At 40.5% G+C, this 24445-nt stretch overlaps 1 protein-coding gene and 1 long non-coding RNA gene across 4 annotated transcripts in view; one reads left to right on the forward strand and one right to left on the reverse strand.

The window, feature by feature from the left end:
- Nucleotides 1–24072, reverse strand: part of plppr2a (phospholipid phosphatase related 2a) — an 86257-nt gene extending 62185 nt beyond the window's left edge. For all 3 annotated transcript variants that reach the window (XM_034712309.1, XM_034712312.1, XM_034712310.1), the window contains exon 1: nt 23954–24072. In XM_034712309.1, coding sequence (XP_034568200.1) covers nt 23954–24022 — 69 coding nt within the window. In that variant the 5' untranslated portion in view covers nt 24023–24072. The remainder of the gene's footprint in view (nt 1–23953) is intronic.
- Nucleotides 7571–8586, forward strand: LOC117832982. The gene is made up of 3 exons (XR_004635299.1): nt 7571–7747; nt 7969–8028; nt 8348–8586. It is a non-coding gene; the product is annotated as an uncharacterized LOC117832982 (long non-coding RNA).
- Nucleotides 24073–24445: the final 373 nt, after the last annotated feature.

Raw genomic sequence — 24445 nt, forward strand, 5'->3', positions numbered from 1 at the left:
GTCTCTCTTGCTGGTAGCTGAGCTGTTGCTAACTTTAGCTTTAGCAAACTTAATCAACATCAACCTCCCTGTGTATCCTCATTACAGTTAGATGGTAAATTAATTGTTCCTGTTTTTCATACATCTTAAAGCACTATAACACTACTCGTTGCGTACACCCATTCACACTGATGGTAAAGGCTGCTATATAATAAGGGACCATCAGTATTAGCTAATCTCATTCTTACACATTCACACACCACTGAACAACAGCAGGAGCAATTTGGGGTTCGGTGTCTTGTCTAAGGACACTTCGGCATGTGACTCACTGACCTCCTCCACCATCACACTACTTCCCGTAACTTGCGTTCCTCACACGCCAACCTCCTGTTCCCACCTCACAGAACCAAGCACTGAACCTGGGGGGACAGAGCCTTCTCAGTAGCCGCCCCCATCCCCTAGAACTCATTCCCCTCCAATATCCAAAACTGCTCTGACCCTTCAGCTTTCAAATCTCTTTTAAAAACTCACCTTTTTAAGTTAGCTTTTAATTTGTGATTGTACTGTTGTTTTGTTTGATCTGTGATATTTGTTTTTTGCTTGTATTGATTTTAACAATTGTACAGTTTCTTTGAGTTTTTGAAAAGCGCTATATAAAAATAAATGTATTATTATATTCCAAGTCGTCAAGGCTGAGTCTTGGAATGTGATTTACTATAGCTGGTTCTAAAAGTTGACACAAACCAAAAGATGATCCTATTCACAACATAAAGTAGATATATTTTGTCATTCAAGTTAAGCAGGCTGTAGGTCTGTATTTATTTTAGCAGGTGTGGGATATCATTTTGAAAATGTTTGTGTATCTACCTCGATGTGTGAGTGTTGGCTAGACTGGGGAGATTTCCTGTGACAGGTGTAAAGCTGAATTGTCAGCCAAGACAGAAAACACAGGCCTATTTATAAAGATGGCAGAGGCTCTGCATGTTGCTAAGGTGTTAATGAGGCTCGAGAGATTGTGTGCGTGTCATGTCATACGTGACATGCATGACACACACATTCATGAGAGAATTTCAACCCTTTTTTCATGTAATGTGTCAAATTGAATTATGCAGAGAAGTTAGAAGTGAAACATCTTAGTGATGGTTATGTCAAAACTTTGAGGGTAAATCAGTATCAAAATGATTTAAAACTCTTGAAAGCTTAAACTTGGCTGCAGAAAAAAGTAGAATGGAGGCTTGCTGGGTGAGCTTCAGTTATGTTGTGTTACAGCAGTGCCCTCTGGTGGAGAAAAGTTCCCTGCATTGCCATGCTCTTATAAGTGGAAAAGCAGACCAGCAACACTACAGGAGTTAATTCATGCTGATACATTCATACAAAATGTGCTGGAGCAGTTGTGAAAGGAAAAGTGCAAAAGTAGGCCACAGATTTCACCATTTGTCCACTGCTTTGCTATATAGAGCAGCAACCACATGAATACATACAGTCGGCTATGTGCAGAATCCCTCGTGTTTTTTGTATCCATCTACACATTTCATGATGTTTTCACAGTGGGGGTCTCTGGAGAAGAAAGTGCAATATAGACTGCTAAAATGTGGTTTGATGTAGAAAAGGATCACACCAACACATACCAAATTGAGAGGAACGTCTGCAAAATGGCAATTTCAAATTCATGTGGAAAATCTGATGGATATGTCGTGAGGATTGAGACGTATCATTAGGACATGCTGGAGTAAAATATATTAGGAAGTATACAAGTGAAACTATGTAAACGTAGGCCTTATTTGAATATAACTGTAGACATAGTTGTAATTAGGATGCTTGTGAATACTTTTCATTGTGCTTTCTGTGTAGCGTTGAAGCTGTATTGTAATGTTTGCCGAGCTCAGCTGTGGTTGTCACAGACACTTGTTAGCTTGCTAGTTAGATATATAGCCCATGGTAATCGTGAAATAAACATGGTCAGATTGTATGCATATCCTCTCCTTGGTATCGTTGCTAGACTTAAGCCAGAAACAGAAGTCACAAAACCCTCTGTCACAGTGCAAAAAAACCCCAAAAGAAGTGGGTCCAAATGCAGACTAACATAAAGAAGGTTTAATTAACCAAAAAAACATGAAACATGACACAAAACTCACTCAAAAGAAGTCTACAGGAACATGAGAAACACTAGCACAAGACAAGTTAACACACAGGCAAGACATAATGAACTAACCAAGAAGGGAGGAAACACAGAGACTTAATACACACACTGGGTAACGAGTAACGAGACACAGGTGAGAACAATCAGGTACAGGTATAGGCTGTTTCCGAAACCGCCTACTATACTAGCAGTACGTACTGATTTGGCCAAAATTCAGTATGTGGTAGTATGTAGTATGTGAACAAGAGCAAAATCTGCAGTAAGCCAAAACTCCCCGGATGTCTACTGATCCGGGAAAATTTCACAGTATGCATCGGACCAGTCTGCCTCGCGTACTGTTTCCCATAATGCACAGTGCTTGTTCTGCTTTTTCTTTTTCCTTCTTTTTTGACGGGAGGAAATCCATTTTTGGGTACTGTGAAAGTTATTGAATTACATATAAACCAATTCCTAATTTGTTAAATCATAAGTGGATGCTAAAGAAGCAGTTTCTCTATCGGCTTCGCCGTTGTTTACTTCCGCTTTCCGAAACCGGAAATCAAGTGACGTCTGGCCCAGCATACTGCAACACAGATCGAACAGAACAGTCATCCTACATACTAAATTCAAACGCAGTATGTAGTAGGCAGTACCTACTGACTACTACATCAGTAGGTAGTATGTAGCAGGTGGTTTCGGAAACAGCCATTGAAAATCAAAAAGGTGGGGAAACAGAAAGTAAAACAAATTATAACACACAGGGAGATTATACTACAAAATAAAACAGGAAGCACTAAACAAAAACAGACAAGGACCACACTCAATAATAATCAAAATATTAAGCATGGGAAAATACACATATGAAACAAAAGGCACGAGAAACAAAGTAAACCTGACAGAAACAAGAATTACCAAAAATTACTAAAAGAAAACGTAGAACAGACCAAAACATGACATTCTCCCATTTTTAAAAATATTTTTAAAAAGCACAATCATCTCTATCTTATTCCCTGGTAAAAGCCGAAAAACCGAAAAATCCTTAAATGTCCTAAATCACAGCTGGTAAGAGAAGGCCAGGGGTCAAGTAGCAAAAATGTGCAACTAAATTTGAACACATGCCAAAGGTGATGTTCCGCAGCTCACATTGTATCACATTACAGCTGCCTGCATGCAGAGCTGACAGAAGGGCTGTAAAATGTATTTACAGTGGTGAAATGGGGCTTTATGTTTGCCCCTCCACTGATCTGGATAAGTGCCTGATCCGAGGCTCTTCACAATAGGAAGCTGCTTTCTCCATTACACCTCTCCACTGAAGCACAGTGTGGAGGAGCTTTAAGCAGAAATTACTTTTTAACTGCAAATTTGCTTGCATGTCGTCCTCAGGTGGCAGTTTGTAATTATTATTTTTTAGTGAAGAAGAAAAGGGTTTGACGTCTCTAAAATAAGTGAGTATCATACATATGTAAATAAAGTGAGACAGACTGATTACTTTTTTCCTTCTCAGCTAAAAAAGCTAAAATAATTCATCCTAATGTTTCAAATAAGTTTGCAGAATCAAATTACCGGACTAGGAGGAAATGCAGACAGGATACAAATAATGACAGGGTAATGTTGGTATCTGTGCTGCTTTGAATGTTTAGAAGAAAATTATGCATAAAAAAGCTCCGACAAAAGAAAAATGCAGACATGCAATCATCCTAAAAATGGGAAATGATGGAGCAAAATGGAGGAAATACACGAGATGCAGAACAAGATGGCTGAGTGGGTGGCACTGATGGAAAAGGTTGTGACTTGTGATTAGGGCACGGAGGATGAAAGGAATCAATAGAAAGAGAGCAGGGATGGAGAATAAGACTGTCTGATTGGTTTCCATGGTAACTGCTGATGAGGTGCAGGCCTAAATAAAAGAGCAGATCCTTCCGGCTTGGTATGGATCACTGTCACATTTTGCAAACTCACACACAGACACGCACAGACACACTCAGACGCAATAAATACTGAGGGGGTGGGGTGACATGGCTGGTCAGTACAACAGCTTTTCTAATAACTGGGTAAAGGTGAATAAAAGGGACTCTGTTTACTCTGACACAAAGGGACAGTCTTGTGTTTTATTGAAGTTTGATGAGGAATATTTAATCAGTAATTAAAAAAATACTTTCTTTTAGTTGAATTGTGCAAGAACACTTGTACCTCAAGCTGTATTAAATAGTATTCAACAACATATATTTTACACTGCCAAGCAATTCCTATAAGACACAGTGTGTTCAGCTGCAATGCTCTGCTTTTAGGTGCAGCAGGCAGTGCCGAGAGCAAATCACATATGTCATTGTGGGCTGCATTACATTCTGTAAACAATATAACAATAATAATAATAATAATAATAATGATAATAATAATAATAATAATAATAATAATAATAATAATAATAATAATAATAATATGAACAATACTCATATTTATTTTCATTATATTATATTATTATATTATACATAAAACAAAAAACATACTAATAAAACTACTACAATAATACTAATACTAATAATACTACTACTACTACTACTACTACTACTAATAATAATAATAATAATTTATTATTATTATTATTATTATTATTATTATTATTATTATTATTATTATTATTATTATAAAAAAGGTATTATGTTATTTGAAATGTTCTTTTTGTTTTTTTTGGCACATGATGGTAAAAAAAATGTCTGGCTACAGTTTTTGCTGCAGATTAGAACACTTAAATATGACATGTTTATTTGTTAGCTTTAGTGGTGCACAAGCACAAGCAAATTCTGATTGCCAGCTGTTTAATTCTCTGTCTTTCCAGTGTCTACGCTAAACTAAACTTTTGGAACAGTTGTGATGAGGAATTAGAAATGTGTAACTCCCTTTGTGTATTTAAAAAAAACCATTGAAAATAAGTTGATAAATAAGAATAATGATCGGGTATATCAATTAATCAATCAATCTTTATTTGTATAGAGCTATATCACAATAAACGTTATCTCAAGATGCTTTTACAAACACAGATGGTCTAGACCATACTCTATGTTAAATTATTAACAAAGACCCAACATCAATACAGGGTAAGTCTCAGTCTTATCTCACCATGAGCAGAGCATTTTGCAGCATTTAGCAAGTTACAGCGGCAAGGAAAAACTTCCTTTTAACAGGCAGAAACCTTGAGCAGAACCAGACTCAGTAACAGCGTTGATGGTTTGATGACATTGCTCTGTACATTTCAGAGGGCAGATCACACACTTCAGCCACAGCTTTAGTAACTCAGCATGTTAAAATGTGTAATTGAACACCATGCATTATTATCATGTGAATAATTCTGTGGATTTAAATGTAGTGCTCCTTTTTTGAGTCCCATGACACAGAGCTCGACTTCATGCACACAAGCATAGGCTTTCTTACCCATCACAGGACTAACGCGGAGAGACTGACCATCTTTCTCACTCACCAGTTTAGCTTTGGGCAGCTTTGAGTGTCCAGAAACTAGGCCGCATGAACTCCTGGCAGTCACAGAGTATAAAGAGTGACTCAGGGATCAAACCTGACTCCCTGCTGCTGTTGCATTGACAGCTCTTACCACTAAAGCCCCTTGCAGTCAATAATCATTGTAATCCTGTTTAAAGCAGCACAGTGGCTCAGTGGCTCATCGGGTCACGTCAAGAAGATTCAGGGTTTGAATCTTGGATGCAGCTGAGGCTACAGATTTTGGAAGGGAAAATCTGAGTTGCTTTTGATGGAGTGGTTGTAGACATGTTCAGGTTTGAGATCAACAAAAAACAACCTATCCAATGTCACATAAATACAGAGAACCCTCTAGTTTATATATTTTACAAGAGGACGAGTAGAGTGTATACACATAGGGACCAAGTGTGCAAAAATACATATACGTTGCGAAATGGAGAGTAAGATGAAAAGTTAGCAATGTAAAATAAACGTTAAACATAAAACATAAAAAACATAAAAAACACAGCCAAAATAAGGGTACATACTTTTGAGAGCTACTCCTAGAGTTTTTATCCGATTCAGTCCAAACTAGGCACATTCTACAGTAAACCCATTGAGGATTAATACAAAGTAAAGGCATTCCGTTCAGACAAAAGATGTGGGCGTGGCAAATTTTGGGGCGGGCCATAAAAAAAAAAACTCCAAATATGGATTTTTGTGACTTTAATATGCACGTAATTTCACCTCATCCAAGACACTTGTCAAAAAAATATATATATATATTTGATGGTTTTCCAAATCATTTATTTTATTTCCTTTTTTATTAGGGCCCGAGCACCACCCACCGGTGGTGGCGAAGGCCCTATTGTAACCCTAGGGTTTCATAAAATAGAAAATTGCAGTTTTGGACCCCTGAACGTTAATGAAAGCGCGAGTATTTTTGCACACTCATCGGGCTTGGTGAAAATTGCAAGTAATTATAGGTCTCGCAAAAAAGAATTTCAGTAGCGCCCCCCTAGAGGTAAAAATAACACGCTGCGCGTCAAGTTTTTTGAGCTACATGCATAAAATTTTTTACACATATTTATGGCATCAGGACGCACAAATAAGTCAGTGGCACCCATAGTCCAAAACTCAACAGGAAGAGCGCCACCTAGCTTTGAACAGGCAAAATTGCTCCAAAATGGGTGTGTGCAAGGGTGCATACTTTTGCTCATTTCTCCTAGAGCTTTTCTCCGATTCAGTCCAAACTAGGCACATTCTATAGTAAACCCATTGAGGATTAATACAAATTAAAGACATTCCGTTCAGACAAAAGATGTGGGCGTGGCAAATTTTGGGACGGGGCATAAAAAAAAAAACTCCAAATATGGATTTTTGTGTCTTTAAAATGTACGTAATTTCACCTCATCCAACTCACTCGTCAGTCCATCGAAAAATTGCGACATTTTATGGGTTTCGCAAAAAATGTCGATAAAAAGGGCTCACTGGCGCCCCCTACAGTTTTCAAAAACAACTCCCCATAGGGGTTATTTTGAGCTACATGCTTGAAAAATTGTACGCATATTTATGGAATCAGGACGCACAAAAAAGCCCCTTGCACCCATATCCCAAACTCAACAGGAAGAGCGCCACCTAGCTTTGAACATAAAAAACCCATCTAACATAAGGGTGCATGCAAACGCTATTGCGCACCAGAGCTTTTCTTTGATTCACTCCAAACCAAGGGCAACCTATAGTAGACAATTTTTCGAGAAATTGTTATCCAGCCAAATTTTGATTAGACAAAAAATGTGGGCGTGGCAGCCGTCGAGGCGGGGCATCAAACGCACATACAGCTTTGAATGACGCCCAAATAAGGGTGCATACTTTTGAGAGCTACTCCTAGAGTTTTTATCCGATTCAGTCCAAACAAGGCACATTCAATAAAAGAATTCTGTTCTGATTAAAATTGTGGGCGTGGCATGTGTTGAGGCGGGGCATCAAAATGCAAGTGAGAAACAAGCCCTGCAGAACTCATTTAAACAGCAAGGAAGGAGATCCAGAAGCAAAAATCTGTTGTGATGAGTCAAGCTGCACATCTGGAAATAAAGGACAACACCATCCAGGAGTTACAGGACAAATTACAAAACAAAATGGAGGAAACTAAAATGCTTGTCCAAGCATTTGCTGAAGGAAGTAAGTACTTTCATTATCCTTGTTTAAAAAACTATTCATGTAGTTGCTAATTAATGCTTAAACACGACATGAAACAAACATTGGTATCATCAAACTATCCCTACAACTTCAACAAAGCAGTGTGACAACACAACAACAACAACACAATTGACCAAACAATGCACACTTTTCCATGCAAAACATCATTGCCTAATGAATCTTTTTATGTTTCAACTCTTCAGTGGATGCAGACTGGATAGATGACCAAGAAGGACAAGCAGGTCCATCTTACAGTGCACATGGTACTTTCCTACAAATTTCATTCATATACTAATTCCTGTTTAAGTGAGTCTAGTGTTTTCTTATCACACATTATAATATAAATGTAAGGTAGTAGCCTAAAAAGGCCACCAGGTGTCCCTGTTGAGCTGTTTATCACAGCCAGATTGAGCAATTCCTGCTGTTTTGCTTTCTATTTAGTTCCTCCTGTGACACCGTAGTTCAGAGACTGTTGGATTTTGGAGCAGACGTGATGTTTGGTTTTGGAGACGTTACTTTTGTGCTTAGGATATTATAGTATACAATTTATCCTGATAATATGTCTATTTGCTTTTCCCACAGACAAGCTCACTCACCATGAGGCCACCTGATCAGATGCCAGCACCTTGCCGATGAACCACTTCCCAGATGTACAAATACTGTTCTATAGAAAGCTGTTTCTTAATTTTTGGTAATAAACTATTTCTTGGACATGTCAATTACTGTTATTAATGTGTAATATTGTTTTTTTGGGCTAAATTAATTAGATATATTTAAAATGCTCTTTTTGGATTTCCTTTGAGTTGTTCTTAACATTGGTAATAAATGTCTGCTTTCTAAAAATCTGTCTGTTTCATATCATCTCTGACTGAAACATATTCATACATAAATATGAACACTATAAGGTTCACATCATTTTTATCCAAAGTAGCACTAAGAACAACGCTCATTGTTACACATGTTACATGTATTTCACATTCTATTGACCAGGACAGTAAAAACAACCTTCCGAACACTAACATCAAACCGCCGAAACACTTCTCCAAATAACTTTGCTTTCAAATTAAAGCAAAAGCCTCAACATAAACCAAAAATTTTTTTTAAGACTTTCAACTGCCAAAGCTCCAAAAATCATCAGGCAGTGGCCAGAACAGGCGATACTGACTTTCAGGCAGTGCGTCAACGCACATACAGATTTCAATGTGAAAATCTAAAAATGATTAAAGGAATTCTGTTCAGACTAAAATTGTGGGCGTGGGACACTGTCAAGTTTGGAGGTTTTCTTGTCAATCTGCCAGAAACTTGGAACATTTGCACCACCTAAGCCAGCATATACTCTCAGATCTCGCTTTCGCATCACGTGGGAACTAATATCAGGCGGCTCGCGTATGTGGCGGTGGCTCGCATAGGCGGCGGCTGCGGGTGTGCAAGGGCCCGTTCATCGCCGCTTGCGGCTTTAATTTTTATTGTATCTTATTTTATTCTATTTAATCTGATTTAATTGATTTTACTTATTTATATTTATTATGTATTCATCCATTTTGAACATTCGGGAAAAAAAAGATAAAACATATATATATATACATAATGAATTGGAAAAACTGCAGAGACAAAATGTCATATGTTATGAAAAAAAAAGTGCTCATTTTAAATTTGATGCCAGAAACTTGTTTCAAAAGGTTTTGACAGGGGCATGTTTACAATTGTGTTGCATCACCTCTACTTTTAACAACACTGTAAACATTTGGGAACCAAGGAGACCAGTTTTTACAGGTTTGAAATTAAAATGTTGACCCATTCTTTCTTTATTCATATAGGTTTGATCTGGTCAACAGGGTCTTCTTTGTTGTATTATCCATTTTATGTTGCACATTTTTTTTCCACTGGATACAAGTTTGGACTGCATGCAGGCCAGTTTAGCACCTGGACTCTTCTACTCGGGAGCCATGCTGTTGGAAAATGTATAGAATGTGGTTTGACATGGTCTCCCCTGAAAAGGGCATTGTCTAGATGGCAGCATATGTTGCTCTAAAACTTGTAATGTATATATTGTTCAGCATTAATGGTGACTTCCCAGATGTGTCAGCTCCCCATGCCAGTATGCATCCTGATGCCATCAGATATGCTGGTTTGTGCACTGAAAACAAGCTGGGTTGTCCCTTGCCTCTTTGGAGCGGAGGACACGGCATCCATGATTTCCCAAAATAATGTCAAATTTAGATACATCAGACCACAGGACGGTTTTACGCTTCACCTCAGTCCATGTTAAATGTGTTTGGGCCCAGAGAAGTCGCAAATGCTTCTGGATCATGATGTAATCATATATGGTTTTCTCTTTACATATTACAGTTTTAACCTGCATTTGTGGACAGTGCTCACAGACGATGTTTTTTGGAAGTGATTTTGAGCCCATGCAGTGGCTTCCACTATAGAGTCATGTCTGTTTTTAATGCAGTGCTGCCTGAGGGCCCAAAGATCCCAACCATCTAATGGTTCAGCTTTGTCCCTTCTGTATGGAGATTTTTCCAGATTCTCTGAATCTTTTAATGATATTAGGTCCTGTAGATGATGAAATCCCAAATTTATTTGAGTTTTCACACTGCGGAACATCATTTTGAAATTGTTTCACTATTTGCTCAGGCAGCCTCCCATCCCCATCTTTACTTCTCAGCCAACAAGAACAAGACCCAGCCTCTCTGGAACACCCTTTTATACCAAGTCATATCACTAACTTGCCACAAATTAGCCTAATTAGTTGGGAGAAGTTCCTTCAATTGTTTTAGCATTACACAACTTGATCAGTGTTTTTCTGTTCCTGTCCCAGCTTTTTTGAAATGTGTTGCTTTAGCATCACATTTTAAATGAGCCCATATTTTAAAATAAAACATTGAACATTTTCAGTTTCCACATCTGATATGTTTTCTTTGCAATAGTTTCAGTTAAATATAGGTATAATATATACTTTTACAAACCATATGTTTTTATCAACGTCTTTACAGTGTCACAACTTTTTTCATCACTTATTTTTAAAAAACTTTAACCGAATTACCAATCTGAAAAACTGGATGGATTTCACTTTTCTGCAGCTGTACATTTCTGCAGATAAGTTATACTCATCAGAAATGTACAGCTGCAGAATGAAACAACTTCAACAGCAGTTTCAGCCTATACATCTAAATTGACAGGATGAAGAGGAGCTCCACGAGATAACTTTGACTTGCCAACAGCAGAAGTATAAACAATTAGCAAAGAGACTCCATGCTGCCCCCCTGGCTTTTTGTTGGTTGCCTTAATCTTGCAGCAAAGCTGTTCTGTTGTTGTCCCAACAGCTTGGTAAAATTAATAAAATATGGCAGGTTTTCAAGTTCAATGTGTCAAATGTTCATTGTGCTTTGATGCTGGAAAACATGTAAATCATCAATCATTTATCCAGTAGAAAAATAAAAAAAAATGTTACTCTGTTGTCTCCATTATGGAACTTAGAGTCTTAACTGACTATCAAACTGGGGATATAAAGCTAGAAATCCACAGAAATGATACTGTGTAATATAGGTGTATTCAATTTCGTGTTTATATTTTATTCTAATCAAGTGTAGAGAGTAGGGTAGACTACTGTACTAACTTTAGTGCTCGACTGGAAATTAAGAGCCAAAAGGAGGCGAGGGCAATAACTTTCAGGTCTGCTTAGCAACAGCATTAATAATGAGCTCCTTCAAACACAGTTCATATTATGACTCAGTGACCTGATTTCCTACATGAGTCCATTTGCCGGATTGTATCTAAATCCACAGTAAAAAGAGCGCAATTCATGCACATTGCAGAATGCTGCATGTTGCACACAGAAATGAGCAAATGAGGGATTATAACAAGTAAAACAAGTAGCTGATACAAATGCAGTTTTTATTTATGTAGTGTCAGGTTTAGGGGTGGGAATAAGCTTTTATCAATGTCAATGCCATTGTCGATTCTGCTTATCAATCCAATTCCTTATCAATTCTCCTAACGATTCCTGAGGGGTTGTTTTGAGGGGAGAAAAAGTAGTTCTACAGGTACTTTTCCTGCTCTCCGTGCCTCATTTTCGGCGTGAGTCCGGACGTGGAGCCTGGAGCCTGGAGGAAAATACTTTGAATTTGGAGGGGAAAAACGCTTGTCCTCCAGGGTTCATCGGGGAGGTATTTTACCTGCTCTCTGTGCCTCATTTTCGGCCGCTTGAGTCTGAGGGAAAGCGTCCCGACCCCGAAAGGGCAGAGGTAGGCGGGGGTTCACCTCCCCGACACGAACATGTTCACATGGAACCCTTCTCCACTTCGGCCCGACGCGAACCTCAAGCTTTGAGGCCAAGTCGACAAATGCTTCAGCATATTTGAGGGATTTGCACCTAGGAGTTCTGCCTCGCAGAGTGTGTGACGTAATGCAATGTACCGTGACGTGACGTTGTGCTGGGAAATGAATCGTTAAGAAGAATCGATAACATTTGAGGTGTACAATTCCGTATTTTTTTTCTTTTTTCTTTTTTTTTTTTTCCTTCTTTTTTTCTTCTTTTTTTTTTTTTTTCTTTTTTCCTCTTGTCTGCATATATATTTCTGGTTTGTGTCATGTTTGTCACAAACTGTCAAATATTAATGCAATTTATTCTTGCAGCAAAAGAAAAGAAAGAAAACCATTTTCTTCTGTGCTTGTGACTGTGTGCATGCAACCATCACCATCCCTCTTAAAACTCTGGCCTATCTTTTATTGGCAGCTAATATCATGTTCTGTAAAAGAGGGCGTGCACACCTAGGTGGGCCAAAAAAAAAAAAAAAAAAATTAAGAGAAAGTGAAAGAAAGATTACATAAGGATATACAAAGGGACAGGGAGAGAGAAGGAGAGAGAGACCTAACACACTTAGATGGAGAGGGACCATCTCACCATGATGCCAAAAAAAATCCGTGGGGTGATACTAATGATTAAGCAACCCTTAGTGTCCACAATCATTACTGAAGCTTGGGTCGCAGAGGGTTGCCGCTGTGCTGTGTTCTATTTGTGTAACAAGACCACCACTGGTGCAGATGAAACCACTTGGGTCAGATCAGCCGAGCGGTACGGCCCGGCACCCGGGCCGCGAGAGCAGTCAGACCGAAGGACCCAACCCGCCGCGGGAGACCCAGGCCAGGGGACAAGCCAAGGACCCAGACCGGAAGCAAGCAGGTACCGCCGGAGCACCCAGGGCGACCCCCAGGTCACCCAGTAGGAGGAAAGGGGGGCGAGGGGGGAGAGATCCCGCAGCCCCCCCCAAGGGAAACCCCCACAACACCGCCCCCACAGCCCCCCAAGACGGAGCCAAAGGAGCCACCAGGGCCGAGGGGGCCCGGCACCAGGAGCAGACAGCCAGGCAGACGGGCAGGACCAGGACCAGAGCCCGCCAACCGGTGCGCAGGAGCGGGGGGAGGGCGGAGGCGGCAGGGCCAGTCCCCCCTGCCCCCCCCAGACGGCCCGACGACTCCCCCCAGCCACGCCCCCCATCCACGCCCTGCGACTGATGGACCAGGCCGCAGGGGCATGGAGGGACACCCCAATGGCTGCCGTAGTAACACCCCCCCAGCTGCGCACCACCCCACCCCCCCAAGAGGACCGCGAGGGGACCGCGAGGGAACCCCGGGAAACCCGGCCCCGAGGGCAGCCGCGGACCAGACCCCCACAGGGGAGGGGGCAGCAGGGGGACGGAGGGTGACAGGGACACCAGCCACCCACCCAGCCTCGATGGACCCCCAACGAGTATGGCCGATCCAAACACTAAGGCCCCGCCAAACCTGAACTGTGTGTATGTGATATGATTTGAATTTGGTTTGTTTATTTTTTGTTGTATGTATGTTTGCTAGTGAGGTGGATTAAAATAGGGGGGCAGGAAGGGAGGCGGGAGAGAGGGGGGAGAGCCGTAGTGCACCACTGCATCACAATCCGCCGTTTGTGATTGTGTGTATATGATGAACCCTGGTAAGAGGGTGTCCATGTGTTTGTGAATGTGGGTGTAAGTCAATAGGTTGGAGAGAAGTATATGGGAAAACTCAAGTCATGAAAATATTTGGCAGTCTACTATTTTGTTTTGTTTTGTGGTTGTTTGGAGATCAGTTAGTTAAAGCTGTTAATTTAGTGATGATTGGTAGCCAACTGCTTTCAAATGAGTCCAGTGTATTATTAACTGTCGCACAACATTTCTCTATTGATATTTGGTCCATTAGTAGATTCTCCCAAATCTTAATGTTTAGATTTCTCTTTGATTTCCAATTTAAGAGGATAGTCTTCTTTGCTATGATTAGGGCCGTTAAGAGAATGGTGGAATGTTTATTATGTTGTGTTATTTCCGATATGTCGCCAAGGATGCAAGTTGTTGGGCACAGCTGGATGTTGCTGTTGAGCATGGTTGACAATCTGTCGATGACTTGTTGCCAGAATTGGTGGACCGGTGTGCAGGTCCAAAATGCATGGAGATACGTGTCTGTTGTATCTTGAATACAGTTGGTGCATTTGTCTGTTTCTGATAATCCCATTTTGTGTAGTTTTGCCACAGTGTAGTGTGTCCTATGGATGGTTTTATACTGGATAAGTTGTAAGTTTTTGCTAATGCTTTTATTGAAGTTGTATATACAGATTCGATTCCAGAAGTCACAGTTAGTTGTTATTGAGAGATCTGATTCCCATTTTGATATCGGTAATGACACCGAGGTGTCTGACTGGTTTAAGATTGCGTATATTTTTGACATGCTCTTTTTTTTGCTGAAGATATTTAAGATTCTGTCAATTGGAATGGGGTCATCCGGCGAGTTAACAAGGTGGTGTACAATTCCGATGGAACTGATCAATTGGAACCGGTTCTAAGTCGGATCCGGTTTTTGATTCCCACCCCTAGTCAGGTTCTTGTGTCTTCTTAGAAAGCTTAACTTTTGAAACATCAGTGATGAATGTTAGAATGTTCACTTTTTTACAGCAGTGATAAAAAAAAATAAAGATACCCTCAGATACAAATGAAGTTCAGTCTAAAAGAAATTCAATTTTAAAATCCCCTCTACAGAGGCTCTCATACTTAGGGATGCCTTGTATACATGAGCTAGCAAGGCTAAACCATCTTTTCTTTATAAAATAAAGACAAGAAAAAAAATTCTTCAAATAATTTAAAACAGGTTTGGTGGAACCCTTAATTGCAATTGAGTACAATAGTAACTAGAAAAACACACAATATCACTATAGGCTTAATTTTCCCAGCCCAAGCATTGTAGCATCCTCTTCCGTTCACTTCAATAGTGTAAATGAGTGACACCTGACAACTGTCATGGCACGCCCTCTTGATTTGCTGGTCATATAGGCTAATTTACTCAACCAAGAGGCTATCTATGTTTGACCTATGACATGACTGTAGCTTGCTAGCTTAAGATGCTACTTGTGCAAGAGTGAGCAGAGAAGTAAGACATTTTGGAAATAAGAGTGAACAAGGTGAAAGGTTATTTCCTTTATTATCTATTTCCTCTTTTGTCCTTGGAGGAAAAGTTTGAAGTTAAAAGACTGTGGACTCATCATCCAAACGATGTTCAAATAACACCAAAGGACAAAAGACAAAATTGTAAATTTGTGGTACTTGGTTTCAATCGAAGGACTGGCTAACGGCAAGTGTACCTAGGAATTCACTTAGAGGAGACAAAGCCAGGGAATTACAAGGAATTATAGATGTAGAACATTTATCCGACAAAATCAGAAAGCATGAATGCAGCACAACTCACATCGGAATGAAACAGTGTAAAGCTGTCTGTGCTGGGCAAAGTTAACATTCCCTGTCAACACAATAAGCTGGCGTTCACTGTCAAGGAAGAGAGAGAAAGAAGAGAAAGAGAACTTCTCTGTAATGTTGTAGTGTTGTTCTGTAACTTGGTGTCTCACATGTAACGCTGCTTTCCAGTTGCATTAACTATTTATAGGTTTGATGCATTTGTGAGCCAACCCACCCAATACGACCACCAGACTTGATCATATTACTTTACATCCACTTGACACCCCCATGTAATGTTAAAGGAGACCCATTATGCTGATCCATATTTTAATACATACATATAATGTTAAAATGTTGGATGTCCAATGAGATACACAGATGTTGGTGCAATCCCCAGACGTGTTTTCTGGGATAACCTGAACAGCTTGTTTCGAGAACTCTGCAAGACACAGCCTGAACCTTATGTTAGGCTCTGCTGTCCTATGAGGAAAGTTGCTTATAAGTATTACTTTAGTTGTGAAGTAAAGTCACAGCTATTAATTCTTCCAAAAGACAAAGGCACCAGAAAGCAGCGGGAAGTTTTTATGTTTCAAGACAACGGCGGCCTCATTTGTAGCTGTTTGTGCTCACCACTTCACTGATAAGTCCTTTGTAAACAACCTGGGTCTGTTCGCCGAGGACAACCTCCCACACTGGCTTGGAAACACAAGGTGTAAGTAACATTGTAATGACGAGGTAATGTAACAACAGCTAGTAGCTATTTTGCTAACAGCTTGCCTCAGATATTTTCTTTAAAGGCATAACTTTCGTGTCATTTCATGGCTACAAAACTGTGTGAAAAGTAACACTTGCAAGCCGTGTCTAACTTTTTACCACTGGAAAAGCAGCCAAAGAGGAGTGTTTCAGGCAGAGGCTGAATAGTGCTGAAACAAGGGTTTTCACAGATGCCAGTATAAGATAAATAAAGAGTTTTTTTGAGCTGCAAACCATGGGAAGCTACTCAGACTGTAATGTGTAATCAGTTTAATAGGTCTCCATACAGATGGTAAATGGACTTGTACTTATATAGCGCTTTTCTAGTCTTTCTGACCACTCAAAGCGCATTTTACACTACTCGTCACATTCACCCATTCATATCCATTTACTCACTGATGGTAGAGGCTGCTATTTAGTCAGAGACCATATTAGCTGATCTCATTTGTTCATATTCACACACCTCTGAACAACAGAGGGAGCAATTCAGGGTTCAATGTCTTGCTAAATGGGTACAGAGGCACCATTGCATTCAAACCAGTCAACCATTAATGTTGTAAGATTATAAGCTAGCATGAGCAGCTCTGCCCTGTATTTTACTCAGTCCTTAGTCTGAAAGCCTTGTAACATTAAAGCTGCAGTAGGCAACATGTGTTTTCAGAACAAATTTGTGATTGTATTGAAATTCTCTGTACTTTTCAACAGCATCAATACATCAACAGAAACAACACAACCCTGATCATAAAAAATGACCGAAAGAAGAAATAAATCCAGTATCCTTGGTTATTGCAGGCCAATCCAATCACATCTATCCAAACTCATTAAAAGATTAGATGACTTGCCTTCTTGTCTTTATGCTCTATTGCCTACCACCTCACACTGTGTCTCATTACATACCCGCATGCACCTCACTCTTCCATAAAACATAAGTAGAAAAGAAGTTCTAAGAGAATGGTAAAGAAAGGTATGTGGAAAGAGCCAGCAAGGATAAAGTACTCACCCCTCCCTTAAATACACTCTTGTTAAAAACCTCTCCTTGCACATTGCTCTGTATTGGGGAGTGGCTATAGCATGTTTTTGGTTTCAAGCTTTTAAAATCTAGCTTACACTTTATGGCTTTGATACGGAAGAGGGTTAGGGTCACTGAAATAATTATTTTTGGAGGGTGGGCTAGCAAAACAATTTATTTAAGATGTCATTTTTAAAATTCTGGGATTAAAGTCAGATTACTGACTTTCTTTCTTAGATTTCTGAGAATAAAGTGAGAATTCTGACTTTTTACTTTGAGGGGCCGTGTCCACGTTTTTTGAATCTATTTTCTGTTAGAGTTTTTTGTAGCGCTCTCTGGGCCAGATCTACTAAAGCTTTGCGTGTATAAAAACACGTGCTAACTTGATAGCGCGCGCAAAGCTGACGTACTAACCAGGAGCACCGAGGATTGCGTCTTTCAAATGAGCAAAATAGCACTCGCAAATCATTTAGCGTGTTTGCCTTCATGAATATGCAGAACACATGTAGATCATCAGGACGCGCAAAATACTGGGAGGAGAAGATGCAAATGTGATCATTTAGCACACGCAATGTGATTTATCAAACCTGAAACAGATAGTGCACGCTGTATTTGCGTCTTTATTTAGCACGTTTGAAAGGCAGGTGCAAACTGGCAAAGAGTTACGCACACATGGCTGCTGGCACTGTAAAGCTCATCATAACTTTACAACATGCCCGCAAAAGCGGGGCTTACAAGCATTACTAAATGTTTTAGTCAATCAAACCAAGAGAACAAAATAATAAGAATAAAACAACACAAATTCAAAGCAGTTCAGCACCACGGATAGCGACCGCATCATTCTGACACCCACTTAAACTTTTTCATATAATGAGAGCACAGTAGTCCACTGTATCAATAGATATACAGTTTAGTATAATTGGCACAGCGGCTCACATGTTCACATACAAACAAAAAAAATCTATATGAAGTACTCGGCCTACTCACCACTGTTTGGACGAGCCTTAAGCTCCGCGGACTTGTCCACGATGCACTGTATGTCCATTTTCTTTGATCTGTCACTCTCAATAGATAACATGACATGTCTACTCAGTCTATTCTGTCCCATCGTGCTCATCAAGGGGTTTTTAGTTAGTTTTAACTTGGAGAATGAGCGCTCACTGAGCTGCGCCAGGCAACTCTGCGTAACTCCTCATCTCGTGCTTGCAGCAGTGTGTTGGGGTGAATTACCTCAAACATGTTCACAGTTCCATTTAAGCTGGTAAATCTTTGAGACAGTTGCTGGATGATGATATCAGGCATTAAAAACGTTCACCCGAAAGTTGCTCCCTGGGACAGTGAGGCGACTGTCTTCATCCGAGTGACGCCTAACTTTTCTAGAGCAAGAGTGGCAGACTAAGTCTCATCAAATCGCTCTCTAAACTCCATCAAAACACTGATTGCGTTTTGGAGTAGAGCAGATGCGTTTATTTCATCGGCAGATCTTCTGTTTTTTCACAGCATTCACCTTTTCACAAATGGCCTCCCAAATCGCGTTTTTAACGCTGAGATGTCTCTGCTGGAGTTCACCGATGTGTTTATTTCCCTCCTCCACAAGACCTCCAACTCCATAACTTCAAACTTCATTTATCGCTTAAGACCACTCTGTTCTCTCAAACTCTCTATGGTGACAGCCGATAGTATACGCAAAATCCTCGTTAAAATAAGGCGGTCCGCACCACTTTTGCACTCGTTATCATTTGCGCACGCAGTCTTAGTAGATCACCTGCAACCCGCCCAGAAATAGCACGTGCAAAATTATTATTTGCACACGCAAATTAGCGTTCGTTATTTGGGATCTTAGTAGATCAGGCCCTCTGTGCTCTCAGTGGAAAAAAGTTCAACTTTTGGAGCAACGCCGGGCTCATCAATGTCACTTCTTGATCACCGACCAATCAGATTCAAGAAGGGGTGGGACCTCTGAAATCTACTTTGTCCACAACAATTGCGGAGGTCAGTACGGAAGAGAAAAGTTGTCACACTCGTTTTTTCAAGGAACAATTTCCAAGTTTAGAGCTGCTGCTAATGCTATGACATGATTTCTATTAATAGTTTTTAGTGTCTTGATGAAATGCCATTGATTGAAGGCAAGTATGAAGCATGCAGAGCATTTCAAAGCAGACCCAACTGCCTCTAAGGGTTGCGGGACTACTTTCATAACCAAGCAACAATAAACGCTGGTGAGAAGCGCTCTGAAATTGAAGTCGCGGGCACTCCCAGGGCAAAAAACGACAGAAGTGGACATGTCACCTAAATCAGATTTCTGAGAAAAAAGTCAGAATTCTGACTTTCAAAGTAAAAAAATAAATGATACCTTCATTTTTTATTTTCTTTTAATTGCCCGCCAACCAATTTGTTTTCAGTGTTGCTAATCTTCTTCGTACTTTAATGCCCGTCTCTTCTTTTTTTTTTTAAGTATGCTGCTTCAAATAGCCAGCAAATGCTGAACTTTTATTGCTATGTTACACTGAAATCAGTGTCTAATCTTACAGCTTCCTGTGATCTTCATAATGCAAAAGTGGGATAAGGAAAATGTTCTGTCTCCATCATGGACATTTGACCGATGAGGATACTGCATGGAAATGGGGATTAGGTCTCAGTCTTCCAGAATGTCATTTATGGAGCTTTCAAGTGCACAATCGACATTTGGGGTTCTTTCACTTTGTTAGTATCATCCTAATTTTTTTTTTAGACCAGGTAAATTGCTCCATTAGTTAGCTTAATAATCTTGCCAGCTACAGCCATACATTTTGTCAGTGACAGGTGTCATTTCAGCCAATTTGCCATCCAGTAACTAACAAGTTGATAACCTTGTTACGCTACACCTAGATTACTATGTAATCAAATGATTAATTAATTAGCTTGTAATCAATTAAGTCAATAATGGTATAATAATTATCTTTGTAGTAGCAATAGGCTTTTATTATACTTCTTTCTCTGCGCCCATGCACATTTTCATGCTGTTGTCTCGACAAGTAGAGCAAAACTGCCCTCTATTACAAGTAACAGCTGATGGCCTCTTTTCTGGTCTTGGCCCTGATGGTTCGGGTTCCCCATCCCTGCACAAATAGATGGAAATACTCTGTCCCTCTCTATCAAACACACACTGACACACATTCACAGATGCACAGTCAGTGAGGGAATTGACTGAAACCTGAGGGCTGAGAGATGGTGTGTGTGGGAGGCATATGGTGGAGTGGCCTAATGGAGAGCTTTTATAGCATACTATAACCGAAGGGACCAGAGCTTCAAACAAAGGCTCACAAGGGCGTGTTGAGTAAGTGTAACTACTGTATCATGCTCCAATCTTAGGCTTCCCATTTCTTTGTCTCAGACCAGTGGTAATGATGCTCTCAGCTCTTCATTTGCAATCATTTGGAGGTTGAATAAACCAATTTGATGGCCCGAAATATGATGTTGCCATGGAGGCAAAGAAGTAGCCTTAAGCTTCAATTCTTTATTTGAGCCCATATATATTTACATTTTTGTAAACTTACTCCTTTCTAAGTATAAATTATTAGCTGTCAGCATTTTTACCATTTATGCTTGAATCTATAGACAACTAGTACTGGGAGAATCGGTTACCAAAGAAACTTAAACGGGAATCATCATTGAGTAAGTTCTTGAGGGAATGAGCACAGCTTTTCTTACATTTCTACTCATTTCTTTAACCTCAGTGGATCTTGGATAATGATATCCTCAGGAATTGCTTGTCTACACTTACACATTATGTCCACTTATGTTGTTGAATGTGCAGCCTGGGCCCAAGATCGGAATTTCAGAGTGCTTCTAACTAGTGCTTAAAGATATGAAAGATTCACTTCGGCCTCTCTGTGGTATGATCTCTTAATGGTTTTTAAATTGCTCTGTATGTTTAATATTTGCTTTTATTCAGGGAATTTTACAAAGACTACCCTCCTAGCATGCAAGCCTGCTTGTCGTACCTAAAGTCTCTAGAAGTAGTATGGGAGGTAGTACCTTCAGTTATCGGGCTCTCTGCTTTGGAATCATCTAGCAGTCAGGGTCCGAGAGGCAGACACCCTTTCTACTTTTAAGGTTAGGCTTAAAAATTTCCTCTTTGATAAAGCTTACAGTATAGTTAGAGCTGGCTCAGGCTTTGACCAGCTCTCAGTTATGCTGCTATAGGCTTAAGGCTGATATATACTTCTGAATTGAATCGACGGCATAGCCTACGCCGGGGGTCTGCGTAGCTCCCGAAGAATTGACGCAGAGTACAAGCCCTGTGATTGGTCCGCTCTGCGGCATTGTGTTTCCCGCATTTACAGCACTTCCAGGATCCCGGACATTGGCCGCAAATCTGCCATGTATTTCATCTCCTCCTCTATTCTACCCAGTAATCATGTCTGCATGATAAACAGCAACATATGTCAGCTGGAGATTAACATAACAAGCTCTGAATTGCTCTGGAAAAGTAAACAGAGATTGTAGCAGGCGACCGGCTATTAGAGAGACCGCACTGCCCTCAAGCGTCTTGGTGGAGAATTGCTGCGCGCGACACGGACACATCGACGCACAAGAATGTCTTGCTTATGTCCGCGTCAGCCCCTCCTGCGAAGGGGTGACGCAGAAGCATAAAGCATTAGCCTGCCTTTGGACTGCCGGGGGAACTGACACACTGGGATCCTATCCCCCCCCCCTCCCCCCACCCACCCATCACCTACTTTAATTCTCCCTGTCCCATTAAAGCTACTAAGCATAGACCTTTCTGGAGTCCCTGAGCTCCATTGTCTCGTAGGTTCCTCTGTGTCGCTGCTGTAGGCGGCCTGCTGCTGTGGACGTTCCAGACTCCAGCAGCACTACTACTACTACTACTACTACTATCCGTCTCATCACTATCATCGCTCTCTCTCTCTCCCTTTTTTTCTCCTCTATCCCTCTTTCCAACCCCTACTCTGTCGAGTTTGATGGCTTAAAAAGATTAGGCTTAAAACTTTCCTTTTTGATAAAGCTTAAAGTTAGAGCTGACCCAGGCTTTGACCAGCTCTTAGTAATGCTGCTATAGGCTTAGACTGCAAGGGGAACTGGCACACTGGGATCCTATCTCAATCAAAAGGAATGATGTCCTTACATTTACAGCTGAATTTGTACCCATGTATGCCTCTTTCCAACCCTGACACAGTTGAGGCAGATGGCTGTCTAACATGAGTCTGGTTCAGCTTGAGGTTTCTGCCTGTTAAAAGGAAGTTTTTCCATGCCGCCGTAACTACCTAAATACTACAAATTGCTCTGCTCATGGTGGAGTATGATGAGATCAGACTGACTCCTCTCTGCAAAATGGGAATGGATCTTATCCTGTCTTGATGTTGGGTCTTTGTTAATAATTTAACATAGAGTATGGTCTAGACCTGCTATGTTTGTAAAAGCGTCTTGAGATAACGTTTGTTGTGATTTGACGCAAAACAAATAAAGATTGATTGACTGATTATCAGCAGCTCGTACAAGAGTTGTATTTCAATGATGCCCATGTCAAGACTTGTTCCAGACAGAACAGGCGCCAAGATATTTTGGAAAACATAAGCCCATCCATCTGGATCAGTAACTCCTAAAAGTGAGGTTAAAATTGACTGAGTTGACAGTGATTCAATTTCTCTGTCATTGATATTGACAAAAGGGATACATGAAGCCCCGTCTGTTCTTCGTTTTTTTGTTTGCTGAGAGACAAGTGACATTGATGAGCACAGGGTCAGCATAAACTGAATCTAAAGATGTAAATACAAAATGACAATAAGTCTACTTCTAATAGAAGTAAGCCGTAATATAACGCAAGCAGCTTCTATAGGACAATGTGTTACAGAGTGATGCTCATATGAAAGGGAACTCCTCCTGAGTGTTGACCTTGAAGCCAGTGAGTTTCTGGACTGCTTGCCATTTTGTACTTTTCTCCACCTCACTTTCAATGCGGTGAAGGCCCTGGGACTCCTGTTGCCCTCTGAGTCACCCGTCTGACTGCTCCCACAGACAAGGCAGAGAAAGCCTTCCACTGAGAAAGAGGTGGTAGCTGTGTTTCTTTCAGCAATGCATCACTGTGTTTCCCTGTGCAGTCTCGGTCTGCCACAAAAAATGACCCTTGGCATGGTTTGTAAAACACTGCTCTACAGCCCACAGTGCAGCTGCTGGAAATCCTCTCTCTCTCTCTCTCCTTCTGAGCTTTGACATCCACAACCACTTAAATGAATCATATAGTGCACACATATGCGGGAAAAATGCTCAACACACCAAAGAATAACTGAAGCCATTTTACAAAGACACAGCTGGCCCTGGTGCTAAGGCAGGGCAAGATGTGTGACATAGAGTGGGAGTGTCTGTAACAGAGAGTGTGTTTGCTGAGCTGTCATGAACTGTTTAGTCTGGAATATTTACCACAGAAACTTAGATTTTTTAGAGATGTGTGGACAGCAAAGTACATCCTGAAGCGAGGCTAGATAAAATGTCAAACCTCAGAGCCACAGAGGTTTGACAGGACAGACAATTGCAGAGATAAATCACAAGTCAAAGCCCAGAGAAAAGGGAAATAAGAACAGAGATATCATCAAGGATCTGCAAGACCCTGTCCAAGCTCTTTTACCATGGCAGGATGAAGGTATTTTGCAAAGATTTGCTAAAGTATAGCTTAGTTATGTGTCTTACCTCCACAAACAGGAAACAGGGGACAATGGAGCTGCTGCTCTTCACACCCGGCTTCTCCTCCCCTGCCATCTCTCTCTCTGTTTTTCTGAATGACCCTCCGTCCAGCTCTGTCTCCTTATCCTTGGGAAAAGAAGGTTAGGCAGATTAGTTCAGTAGCATACTTGAGGTCAAGTCAAGAGTGTCATCCGATCACGATTAATGAGATTTGGATTGATCCAGGGCTTTTCCTGATGTCTTGTCTTTGTTTTGCACAATGGAACAGCTGTTTTTGTGTCACACACACATTGTTCCTGCGATACCTTTATAGTGTTCTTTCATGTACCACACTTCTCGATTTTAGGAAATCTGAAAGCATCCCAACCATAGGTTGTATGTGACAAGTATGGGATGTGATTTGTTTTGATGTATTTTGCAGGAATCAGCATTCATCCCTCTGATTATTGTCATAAAAACAAGCTCCCAAAGCTACTTATCCTCTATGCTAAAATGGAA

The sequence above is a fragment of the Notolabrus celidotus genome, chromosome 20 (assembly GCF_009762535.1).
Source record: "Notolabrus celidotus isolate fNotCel1 chromosome 20, fNotCel1.pri, whole genome shotgun sequence".
NCBI lineage: Eukaryota > Metazoa > Chordata > Actinopteri > Labriformes > Labridae > Notolabrus > Notolabrus celidotus.